Source organism: Tursiops truncatus, chromosome 1, assembly GCF_011762595.2.
Source record: "Tursiops truncatus isolate mTurTru1 chromosome 1, mTurTru1.mat.Y, whole genome shotgun sequence".
NCBI lineage: Eukaryota > Metazoa > Chordata > Mammalia > Artiodactyla > Delphinidae > Tursiops > Tursiops truncatus.
This window is the reverse complement of record NC_047034.1, coordinates 13,898,590-13,912,140: the sequence shown is the minus strand read 5'-3', so window position 1 is coordinate 13,912,140 and position 13,551 is coordinate 13,898,590. Positions and strand designations below refer to the sequence as shown.

The 13,551-nt window shown below is 35.6% G+C and overlaps 1 protein-coding gene across 3 annotated transcripts in view; it reads right to left on the bottom strand.

The window, feature by feature from the left end:
- Positions 1 to 13,551, bottom strand: part of KCTD3 (potassium channel tetramerization domain containing 3) — a 69,676-nt gene that overhangs the window by 42,483 nt on the left and 13,642 nt on the right. For all 3 annotated transcript variants that reach the window (XM_019920545.3, XM_019920544.3, XM_073800340.1), the window contains one exon: positions 1,669 to 1,859. In XM_019920545.3, the coding sequence (XP_019776104.1) occupies positions 1,669 to 1,859 (191 nt within the window). The remainder of the gene's footprint in view (positions 1 to 1,668; positions 1,860 to 13,551) is intronic.

Sequence of the window (13,551 nt, the reverse complement as noted above, 5' to 3'; positions counted from 1 at the left end):
AAGCAGTGGCAGTAAACTGTACTGGTAGTGATTCAATTCCTCTCTGCCGCACACTTTCAATGGAAGAAAACAAGGCCAGCTGAACTTAAGAATTTCCTGGATGAAGCAATCTGTGTAAGAGTATGTACTGACTAAGTCTCAATTTTGAGTGTGTGTCTTCTGAATATTCTGTGTGACTAAGTACCATGACTGTGTCGAGGAGAAGCATCTTCCCAATTGCTGGAGCTGAGAGGAAACCAGCTGCTCTTCTCTTAGCGTACCATTTTCATGTGAAAGCATGACTAACAAACTATGGTAATTCAGATTTGGTTATTTGGTAAACTTTCCTAAAAAGGGAGAAAAGTGGACCTGTTACTTTAATGATACAAACTCAGTGTTTCAAGTGAATATCAGAATTCTGGAAAGCGTTTATCTGCCACAGCGAGCATGACAACTTCCTAACACAACAGAGTTCAGAGGTGTGATCAGTGGTTATAGTAAAAAAATGTGATTTTTTTTTTTTTTTTTTTTTACTCTATTGTACAATGAAAGGTATCAACACTTGGAAGATTTACATGACTCAGAATAAACCAACACTTTCCAAATGACCAATGCATCATGTTATAAAATTATGTAAGGACAAAAGATCCATTCAAAGTACAAAACAGATTGATGGATTTTAATTTAACAGAGTATGATCTGTATGAACAGAGTTCATCGATATCATTTCAAAATTTGGGGACAGAAGCAAACACTATCCACAATTATCTGAAAAGACTATATAAAAATATGTTTTTTTTCAACTATGTATCTGTGTGAAGCCAAATTCTCTTCATGTAGTTCAACCAGAGTAACAAAACGTAGCAGACTGAAAGCAGAAATAAGTATCAGAATTCAATAAAACATTAAAGAGGTTTACAAAATTGTAAACCATTGCCACTCTTCCCACAAAAGTTTTTGGAAATATAGTTATTCTTCATTAAAAATGTTATTCGGGGGCTTCCCTGGTGGCGCAGTGGTTGAGAGTCCACCTGCCGATGCAGGGGACACGGGTTCGTGCCCCAGTCCGGGAGGATCCCACATGCCGCGGAGCGGCTGGGCCCGTGAGCCATGGCCACTGAGCCTGCGCATCCAGAACCTGTGCTCCGCAACAGGATAGGCCACAACAGTGAGAGGCCCGCGTACCGCAAAAAAAAAAAGTGTCATTCATGTTACCATGCAATGGGCTTATTTATGTTATATTTTTAATTAATAAGCAGTTATTAAAATTTCAGTTTTAATTCCTATTATGGTAAATATCATTAGATAAAACCTATACAAACAAAAACTCTTAATGGTCCTGAACTAGAATGTCAAGTGAAATTTAGAAGAGATTTAAAAGCTTGAGAAAGTTATTCACCCAATCTTCAGGCCCAGTGGTATGAAAGAGGTGGAGAGAAAGCAGCCACCACTAAACAGGATTCAGGAAAAGCACATTCTTATAGAGCAGTCAGGTTTCAGTTTTCTTCCCTCCTTACCAGATCATTCCTCTCACATTGAGCAGCCCTGTATATTACTGGACCCTGAAAATAAGATGCAGCAGCTCTAGCTAACTAATATCTAGTCCAATAACCAGTTCTAATATTTATGGGCAATCCCTCTTAAACTTCAGAATATTACGTGTCACAGCGTACACAAGATTTTTCCTACCAATTTCACTTCCACTTCCTCCATCTTGGACACTCCATAAGATGATGCTACTCTCTGAGGCAACGGCGACCATTTTGTCTTTGTCTCCATGTGGACCTCCAACCACTTTTGCATTTAGAGCGACTCGTTCAATAGTCCAATCCAAATATGGGCTTGTAAACACTTGTTGCCATCCTGAAGATTCTTTGATTCTGTTAAACAAGAACAGACACATAAGTGAGACTCAGCAGCACTTAAGCAAAAAAACACAAATCAATGTTCCAAAATAACTTGAGTCACAGCTATTTATCTACCTTTATATTTATTAAATATAAAATTTTGTCGATCTATATCCTCTACAAAGCCAGATTACTCCTGAGGTACCTTATATTTACATACATAGAACATATAAACCACTTAAAAGGAGCCTAGAGTTCTATACTTCTCCAAAGAATAATTTAGCCAAGTCCTTCAAATTGTAAAAACTTTAGTAATTTTAAGAAAAAAAAGGTAGTACCTTTCACTTTTCTACACAAAAATTTGGTACTGTGATTATCTATGGATAGAAATAGTCAACAAAAATCAGAGTTTCAGGCTAATTATTATTCCTTTCAGTTACTGATCAGTTATTGTTACTCTTATTAACTGAAACTCAACCAATCGTTTTTTTTTGAAACTTCAGATGACAGTCTATTCATGGAAACTAAGATAATGGAGTGATCTGGTATACGATGTAGACTCCAACACCTTGGCACAATCAAGTGAATAAAATGTGGGGCTTTGGAAACCATTCTCCGAGGACTGGATTTTAAAGGTTTTATTCTAAATGAAAAAAGTCTCATGAGCCTATTCATTCCCCATATGTAAAGACTTATTATCATGATGCAGATTTGCAGTTGACTGAATAAAAATGCTTTAATATTTAACTTCTGATAAACACACCTGTAAATTTTTAATAATTTTTTCTGTTCTAACTGAATTTAAGTTTTTCAGACATGTATTCTCTGTGATTATACAGTAAGTCTTCATACACTTAAAACCTACAGTTAAGCAATCATGACAATAAATGACCTGAACTTTAACTATGGAGTATCTAGTTTTTTAAGTTATACCAAACAAGTGATACAAACAAAACTGTAAAGATTCTCTTTGCCTTACCTGAAGAGAACAAATAAATGTGAAGAAAATAAGTGCCCCTTTATATACTACATGACATATTCACCACAAAAATCAAACCTTAGTATTCATAAATGATGATCACCTAACCTAAAATCACTTTAGCTTCATTTTTGTTTAAAAATGCACAATAAATATAACTATAATTCACAAAAATATGCAATTCAATCTTCTTATTAATTTCAAGAACTAATGATTTGCTTAAACTTAAAAGCAATACACAGAAATATGTATTATTTTTTCCTAGGCAATGGATGGTCTGTAATTACCCACTTCAGCCACCAGATGGGATTCATGTGTTGAAACACACAAATGGAAATAATTATCTAATAAACTCTAAATACTGACAAACATTGAGAAATGAAATAGAGATGGCTCTTAGGAACTGTCAGACTGGACACAAAGCAAGAATTGCCAGCACTTCAAGAATAATGATAATATGCTGCTATGTGGATGCAGACATATACTAGGCTCATACACTGTTCAAGAAAGAGATGCTGTATCTATTTAATGAGGTGAATGATGTAATCTTGTGATCATTAATTGAGGAATATAAATAATAAAGCTAAATACGATCTAATCTTTTTAAAAATAATAAAACTAAATACGATCTAATCTTTTTAAAAATACTATCTAATCTTTTACAAAGAGTGTACTTCTAAATAATTTTTCTCTAGAAAAATTAGGGGATTATAAAATAAAGAGATGCCAAAAAAGAGTAAAACAATCAGGACAACATATTTGAGAGGGATTATAACAATTACATAATTTAACTCAGTAAGATATGTGAATTTACTTCTATTTTTAAGTTAAAATTAAGTACAAAGAAAAAGCAATATTTGCTCTATAATTTTCCATACATGTAATACAAAATTTCACGTAAGTAAAACAAGACAGAACAAGCTCAATTGATATTATAGCACTCCATCTCCTTACTGCTGCCTAGTAAACCAATGCTCTGAAGTCGGAAAAGCTATGCAAAGAATATGGTTATCTTCCACATTACAATCTCAAAGAAAGAGAGTGGAGGGGACATGCCTTACAAGATTTTGAAATTTACTATAAGCATGCTGAACCGCAAATTGTATGACAATAGATATATATGTCAAAGAACCTAAGTGTCTAAAATGGCAATAAGAACATACATACCAACAATTACCTTAGATGTAAATGGATTAAATGCTCCAAACAAAAACACAGACTGGCTGAATGGATACAAAACAAGACCCATATATATCCTGTCAACAAGAGACCCACTTCAGATCTAGGAACACATTCAGACTGAAACTGAGGGGATAAAAAAGGTATTCCATGCAAATGGACATCAAAAGAAACCTGGAGTAGTAATACTAGTATCACACAAAATAGACTTTAAAATGAAGACTGTTACAAGAGTTAAAGAAGGACACTGCAAAATGATCAAGGGATCAATCCAAGAAGATATAACAATTGTAAATACATATGCACACAACATAGGAGTACCTCAATATATAAGGCAGATGTTAACACCATGAAAGGAGAAATTGACAGTAACATAATAATAGTGGGGACTTTAACACCCCACTTACATCAACGGACAGATCATCCAGACAGAAAATCAATAAGGAAACACAGGCCTTAAATGACACATTAGAACACATGGACTTAATTGATATTTATGGAACATGCCATCCGAAAGCAGCAGAATACACATTCTTCTCAAGTACACATGGAACATTCTCCAGGACAGATCACATGCTTGGTGACAAAGCAAGCCTCAGTAAATTTAAGAAAACTGAAATCATATCAAGCATCTTTTTCTGACCACGCTATAAGGTTAGAAATCAATTAACAAAGAACAAAACTGTAAAAAAACCCGCAAACATGTGGAGGCTAAACAATATGCTACTAAACAACCAATGGATCACTGAAGATATCAAGGAGGAAATCAAAAAAATACCTAGAGACAAATGACAATGAAAAGATGACAATCCAAAACCTATGGGACACAGCAAAAGCAGCTCTAAGAAGGAAGTTTATAGCAATACATCTTACCTCAGGAAACAAGAAAAATCTCAAATAAATAACTTAACCTTACACCTAAAGTAGTACGAGAAAGAACAAACAAAACCCAAAGTTAATAGAAGGAAAGAAATCATAAAGATCAGAGCAGAAATAAATGAAATACAGACAAAGAAAACAACAGCAAAGATCAATGAAACTAAAAGCTAGTTCTATGAAAAGATAAACAAAACTGATAAACCTTTAGCCAGACTCATCAAGAAAAAAAAGAGGGCTCAAATACAATTAGAAATGAAAAAGAAGTTACAACTTACACCACAGAAATACAAAGGATCACAAGAGACTACTACAAGCAACTATATGCCAATAAAATGGACAACCTAGAAGAAATGGACAAATTCTTAGAAAGGTACAACATACAACCTTCCAAGACTGAGCCAGGAAGAAACAAAAAATAAGAACAGACCAATCACAAATACTGAAATTGGAACTGTGATTAAAAAACTTCCAACGAAAATCCAGAACCAGACGGCTTCACAGGCGAATTCTATCAAAATTTAGAGAAGAGTTAACACCTAGCCTTCTGAAACTATTCCAAAAAATTGCAGAGGAAGGAACACTCCCAAACTCGTTCTACGAGGCCACCATCACCTTGATAAAAAACCAGACAAAGGTAAAACAAATAAAGAACATGACAGGCCAGTATCACTGATGAACATAGACACAAAAATCCTCAACACGATACTAGCAAACCAAATCCAACAATACATTAAAAGGATCATACACCATAAGTTAAGTGGGATTTATCACAGGGATGCAAGGATTCTTCAATATCTGCAAATCAATCAGTATAATATACCACATTAACAAACTGAAGACTAAAAACCATATGATCACCTCAACAGATGCAGAAAAAGCTTTTGACAAAATTCAACACCCATTTATGATAAAAATTCTCCAAAAGTGGGCACAGAGAGAACATACTTCAACATGATAAAGGCCCTATATGACAAACCCACAGTTAACATCAGTCTCAACAGTGAGAAGCTTAAAGCATTCCCTCTAAGATCAGGAACAAGACAAGGTTGTCCGCTTTCACCACTTTTATTCAACATAGTTTTGGAAGTCCTAGCCACCACAATCAGAGAAGAAAAAGAAATAAAAGGAACAGAAATTGGAAAAAAAGTAAAACTATCACTGTTTGCAGATGACACAATACTATACATAGAAAATCCTAAAGATGCTACCAGAAAACTACTAGAGCTCATCAATGAATTCAGTAAATTAGCAGGATACAAAATTAATGCACAGAAATCTCATGCATTACTACATACTAACAACGAAAAATCAGAAAGAGAAATTAAGGAAACAATCCCATTTGTCATTGCAACAAAAGGAATAAACCTACCTAAGCAGGCAAAAGACCAGTACTCAGAAAACTATAAAACACTGATGAAAGAAATCAAAGACAATACAAACAGATGGAGAGATATACCATGTTCTTGGATTGGAAGAATCAATATTGTGAAAATGACTATACTACCCAAAGCAATCTACAGATTCAACGCAATCCCTATCAAATTACCACTGACATTTTTCATAGAATTAGAATAAAAATTTTACAATTTGCATGGAAACATGAAAGATCCCAAAAAGCCAAAGCAACCCTGAGAAAGAAAAAACGGAGCTGGAGGAATCAGACTTCCTGACTTCAGACTATACTACAAAGCTGCAGTAATCAAAACCTTATGGTACTGGCACAAAAACAGAAATACAAATCAATGGAACAGGATAGAAAGTCCAGAGATAAACTCATACACCTATGGTCACCTAATCTATGACAAAGGAGGCAAGAATACACAATGGAGAAAAGACAGTCTCTTCAATAAATGGTGCTGGGAAAACTGGATAGTTACATGTAAAAGAATGAAATTAGAACATTCTCTGACACCATACACAAAAACAAACTCAAAATGGATTAAAGACCTAAATGTAAGTAAGGCCAGATACTATAAAAGTCTTAGAAGAAAACATAGGCACAACACTCTAGATATAAATCGTAGCAGTATCTTTTTGGATCCATCTCCTAGAGTAATGGAAACAAAAATAAACAAATGGGACGTAATTAAACTTAAAAGGTTTTGAACAGCAAAGGAAACGATAATCAAAATGAAAAGACAACCCACAGAATGGGAGAAAGTATTTGCAAACAAAGTGACCGACAAGGGATTAATCTCCACAATTTACAAACAGAGCATGCAGCTCTATATAAAAAAAAACAACCCAATCAAAAAATCGGCAGAAGATCTAAGTACACATTTCTCCAAAGACATACAGATGGCCAAAAAGCACATGAAAAGATGTTCAACATCACTAATTATCAGAGAAATGCAAATCAAAACTACAGTGAGTTATCCCCTCACACCAATTAGAATGGCCATCATCAATAAATGCTGGAGAGGGTGTGGAGAAAAGGGAACGCTCCTACACCCCTGGTGGGAATGTAAATTGGTACAGCCACTATGGAGAACAGTATGGAGGTTCCTTAAAAAACTGAAAATAGAACTACCATATGATTCAGCAATCCCACTCTTGGGCATATATCTGGAGAAAACCATAATTTGAAAAGATACATGCACCACAGCGTTCACTGCAGCACTATTTACAATAGCCAAGACATGGAAGCAACCTAAATGTCCACTGACAGAGGAATGGATAAAGATGTGATACTTATATACAAGGGAATATTACTCAGCCATAAAAAAGAATGAAATAATGCCATTTGTAGCAATATGGATATACCTACAAATTATCAGACTAAGTGAAGTCAGACAGAGAAACTATCATACGATATCACCTATGTGTGGAATCTAAAAAAAAAATAGTAATAATACAAATGAACTTATTTACCAAACAGAAAGAGACTCACAAACTTTGAAAACAAACATGGTTACCGAAGTGGAAACGCAGCAGGGGAGGGATAAATTAGGAGTTTAGGATTAACATATACACAATACTATATATAAAATAGATAATCAACAAGGACCTACTGTAAAGCATAGGGAACTCTACTCAGTATTCTGTGATGACCTAAATGGGAAAAGAATCTGAAAAAGAATGGATATATGTATGTGTATGACTGAATCAACTCTGCTATATACCTGAAACTAACATAACACTGTAATCAACTATATTCCAAAATAAAAAAAAAAGACCTGTCTCAGTAGGTGTCTTGTACAAGCTAATTAAAATCCAAACTAGAAGAGTAATATTCACCTCCAAGTTGATGTCTGTCCTATCCATCTGAACTATGGCACTCCTCACCAAATGTGGTAAGCAGAATAATGGCTCCCCAAACATGTCCTCATCCAAACTGCTGAAGCCGGTGAATATGTTACCTTATATGGCAAAGGGGCTTCGCAGTTGTGATTAAATTAAAGAGATGGAGGGATTATCCAGGTGCAACCAATGTAATCATAAAGGTCCTTATAAGCAGAGGTAGGAGAATGGGAGTTAGGGAAGAGATCTGAAGATGCCATGCTGCTGGTTTTAAAGACAGAAAAAGGAACTGTGATCCAAGGAACACAGACGGCCTCTAGAAGCCGGAAAGGGCAAAGAAACAGATTCTCTGCTGGAGCCTCCAAAAGGAACCCAGCCCTGCCAATACCTTGATTTTAGCCCAGCAAGATCTAGTTTGAACTCTTCTGAACTCCAGAACTGAGTGATGATAACTGTGTTGTTTTAAGAAACTAAATGTGTGGTAATTTGTTAGAACAGCAGTAAGAAACTAATACAAGTCACGTATGTTATTTTCTTTTCATAAGTCTCTGCAGCTGAAACTTTGTTGTTCAGTTGATTTGTTTGTTAGATGTTTCCACCCCAGTCCACTCCCTTAGGAATAGAAACCATAGGTGAGGAGGGGTAGCCCTCAGACTGAGCCCACTGCCTGTCCCACCGAGTCAAAGAATTACTAATAATGCTGTCAAAATTGTTTGACGTTACTAACACCAGAGACCAGGAACACAGCATTTATTCTGATGCATTCTTAGGTATCTTCTGTGTGCCAGGGACATGGGAAGCATTGGGATGGAGAGAGGTATTAACAGCTCCTGACACCCAGATTTCAATACAATCACATGGAGCAACAAGGTAATACTGATTGTAAGATGTTTTTGAGCAATTAAAATGCAAATGGAATAGCAATGTTTGGAAGGCTGTAATTTAAAAGAAAGGCATGGTGGGCACAGTGGTGAAGAGCAGTGGCTTTAGACTCAGGATTTAGTTGAGAATCCTGTCACTTCTTTCCTCAGGATGACCTGGGGTACTTTTTTCTCCAAACTGATTTCCTCACTAGTAAAATGGGGACGATGAGATCCATGCCACAGGTTGTTGGAATAATTAAATGAGAAAATGTATACAAGCGCCTTTAGTGTAATGCCTGGCATAAAATAATACCCCAATAAATCATAACTTAAAAGTCCAATTCATTTCTCAATATTTAGAAGCCATTTTTATGGAACTAGATGGTTTCCCAACCTTTTCTCATCCGGAGCCTCTAGAGCTGAGTTATTATTTGTTTTTTAATTGGAGTAAAATTGCTTTACAATGTTGTGTTAGTTTCTGCTGTACAATGAAGTGAATCAGCTATATGTATACATATATACCCTCCCTTTTGGACCTCCCTCCCATGCCCTCCCACCCCACCCATCTAGGTCATCACAGAGCACCAAGCTGAGCACCCTGTGCTATATACAGCAGGTTCCCACTAGCTATCTATTTTACACATGGTAGTGTATTTATGTAAAACCAAATCTCCCAATTCATCCCACCCTCCCCTTCCCCCTGTGTACACATGTCCGTTCTCTACGTCTACGTCTCTATTCCTGCCCTACAAATAGGTTCATCTGTACCATTTTTCTAGATTCCACATATATGCATTAATATACAGTACTTGTTGTTCTCTTTCTGGCTTACTTCACTCTGTGTGACAGACTCTAGGTCAATTCACATCTCTACAAATGACCTAATTTCGTTCCTTTTTATGGCTGAGTAATATTCCATTGTATATATGTACCGCATCTTCTTTATCCATTCATCTGTCGATGGACATTTAGGTTGTTTCCATGTCCTGGCTATTGTAAACAGTGCTGCAATGAACATTGGGGTACATGTGTCCTTTTGAATTATGGTTTTCTCAGGGTATATGCCTAGTGTTGGGATTACTGGGTCATACGGTAGTTCTATTTTTAGTCTCTTAGGGAACCTCCATACTGTTTTCCACAGTGGCTGCATCAATTTACATTCCCACCAACAGTGTAAGAGGGTTCCCTTTTCTCCACACCCTCTCCAGCATTTACTGTTTGTAGATTTTTTGATGATGGGCATTCTGACCAGTGTGAGGGGATACCTCATAACTCTAGAGCTGAGTTATCTTATTTTGAAGAGCTCTCCCTCCTTCCCACATCTCCCCACTCCTTTCCCCACTCCCAAATCCATAATTTCTGCTCAGTGCTGAAATGATTTGTCACACCAGATTCTGTCAATTAGGGTTTCCCTTTGCCTATTTTCCTTCAAGAGATGGACCCCAGCCAGAGAGAGGGATTTGGAGGTTAGTTAGGAGACCCTCCAACTAAAAACACAACTGTGGTTTGGAGAGGGTACCATACGAAGGCAGAAATATAAGGACACAATGATTCTTTCTTTGTGGTCAAGATGGATGAGCTACGTTTATTAGAGCAATTTTGTTTGCCTATGTTGTTGTTCTTTTTTTTGTAAAAACCACACTGTATATCAGCATAAAATCCCTCACTGTTTATTTTCTACTGGACCTTTCTCAATATAACTTTCACTGTTTTCTTTCCAACACCTCCCTGCCAAGTTGATTAGAAAGGCAGTTGATTCTACCTCTCAAAGGTTAAACTGTGAAGTTAAACATATATGCAAGTCTTTCTCTTTAACACATAAAAATGCTTTATCTTGTTTCTCTTCCATCTAACCCAACACACAAAAATACTCAATCTCCTATTCTGAATTCTCAGCAGATAATGAAGGGAATAATAGGAACAAATAGGCCTATGAAACAGAATCAAGAGCCCAGAAATAAACCCAAGCATACGCAGTCATCTAGTATTTGACAAGGGAGCCAAGAATAGTGTCTGGAGAAAAGGCATTTTCTCTTCAATTAATGGTGTGAGGAAAATTGGATATTCACATGTAAAAGAATGAAATTTGACCTGTACCTTACAACACTCACAAAAATAAACTCAAAATGGATTAAAGACTTAAATCTAAGACCTAAAACCATGAAACTCCTAGAAGAAAACATAGGAAAAATGCTCCTTGACATGTGTCTTGGTAATAATTTTTTTTTTGAAAATGACACCTAAAGCACAAGCAACAAAATAAAAAATAAACAAGTGGGACTACATCAAACGAAAAAAGCATCTGCACAGAAAAAGAAACTATCAACAAAGTGAAAAAAAAACCTATGGAATAGGAAAAAATATTTGCAAACCATATATCTGATAAGGGGGTCAATATCCAAAAAATATAAAGAACTCATACAACTCAATAGCAAAAAACCAAATTATCCAATTAGAAAATGGTACAAAGGACTTGAATAGACATTTTTCCAAATATATACAAACGGCCAACAGGTACATGAAAAGATGCTCAGCATCACTTGTCATCAGGGAGATGCAAATTAAAACCACAGTAAGATATCACTTCACACTTGTCAGAATGGCCATCATCAAAAAGACACGAGATAACAAATGCTGGTGTGGATGGGGAGAAAAGGGAACCCTTGTGCACTGTTGGTGGGACTGTAAACTGGTACAGCCACTATGGAAAACAGTGTAGAGTTTCCTCAAAAATATTAAGTATAGCTCTACCCTATGATCCAGCAATTCCAGTTCTGGGAATATATTCAAAGGAAATGAAAACACAAGTTTGAAAAGATATTTGCACCCCCGTGTTCATAGCAGCATTGTTTACAATAACCAAGACAGGGAAACAATCTAAATGTCCATCAATGGAAAAAAAAAAAAAAGTCTAAAATTAGATTCAAGTATATAAAAATAAATATAAAGCAAGATAAAGGGGGCTTTCATATTCAATGAGAAAGGATGATTTATGTAATAATCAGAACATAATTAGCCACCCACTTGGAAGAAAATAAAACAGATTGCTAAATCTAACACCATATACAAAAAGTAAATTCCACATGGATTAAAGATCTAAAGTGTAATATAACCTCCAAAAGGGAAACAATCTACACAAATACTCTTCATTAATACAAGTGACAGGTTGTAAACTGAGCAAGAAAAAAGAAATATAGAAGTAAAACCTAACAAGGTAGAAAATCAATGAATATAGGTGAAAAATATTTCACTGTGCTACTCTTTCCTTTTTTAAGGTTTTAAATTTATTGATATAAGAAGCTGTGGAAAAACAATTTATTAAAATGATTACACTTAAAATAATTTGAATATTTTCCTTTCTTCTGAAATCTTTTTATTGGCATTGTGTTGAATGATTTAACTGTACATGAGAAAATCGAATATGTCCTTAATTCTTTCCCTTTGTCACTTTGCATGGGCATATTGCTCTGAAATCAGCACTCAGTGAAAGCAAAGAAAAGTCATGGTCAAAAGCAAAAACAAAGAATGGAATATGTAACAGCATCATCTTTCTTACATTAGTCACTCAATGAGTGAAATTTTGTGCAATACCATGTGTCCCTGTCTGGCAAGTCACAATCTTTAGCACTGCTGTGCAGTAACATAAATTATGCTGTTACACCTGGATAACTTGGTATAATCATTATACAACTAACTCCTTTGGAATCCCCTATCAAAAAAATGTACATAATATTTAAACAAACAAAGCAAAATCTAAAATCATTTCTCAATTTAGGTCCATAAGCTGGTAAGTTCAAAACAACACTCTTAAAAAAAAAAAATTCGGGCTTTCCCTGGTGGCGCAGTGGTTGAGAGTCCGCCTGCCGATGCAGGGGACACGGGATCGTGAGCCGGTGAGGGAAGATCCCACGTGCCGCAGAGTGGGCTGGGCCCATGAGCCATGGCCGCTGAGCCTGCGCGTCCGGAGCCTGTGCTCCGCAACAGGAGAGGCCGCAACGGGAGAGGCCACAACAGTGAGAGGCCTGTGTACCGCAAAAAAAAAAAAAAAAAAAAAAAGAAAGAAAATCCCTTTTTCAAATCAGTCTTGCTTCATATAAAATCATCCCTGAAAGAAATCATCCAAAAAATATTTTTCATACTACTCAATAAATAATATTAAAAATACATATCAATAGAACGTTCTCAAAATGAAAAGTGTGCACCAAATCTCTACTGCAATGAAAATATAAAGTGCAGATTACTGATATGAGGTCTTTTTTTTTCCTTTAACACATATGGCAAATCTCTCATAAACTGAGGGGGTTTTTTCTTTTATTCAATACATCTGGGATCCTTTAAATGTATCTGTAAACTTTAGAAGACATTTTAAATATTTTTAATCTATTGTGGCTATTTTTTCTTAACTAAATTCAATAGTGACAAAATATTTATATGTTTTTTGATATTTTGGCAATTAAATTCAACAGGATCATAGTCTAAGTTAGTATATCCTAACCATTTTTGTTCTTCTACGCCATTTCCTGTCATCAACATTCCTCATTGCATACAGTGATTTTGAACTAATAATCCTACCTTTTTTCCAACT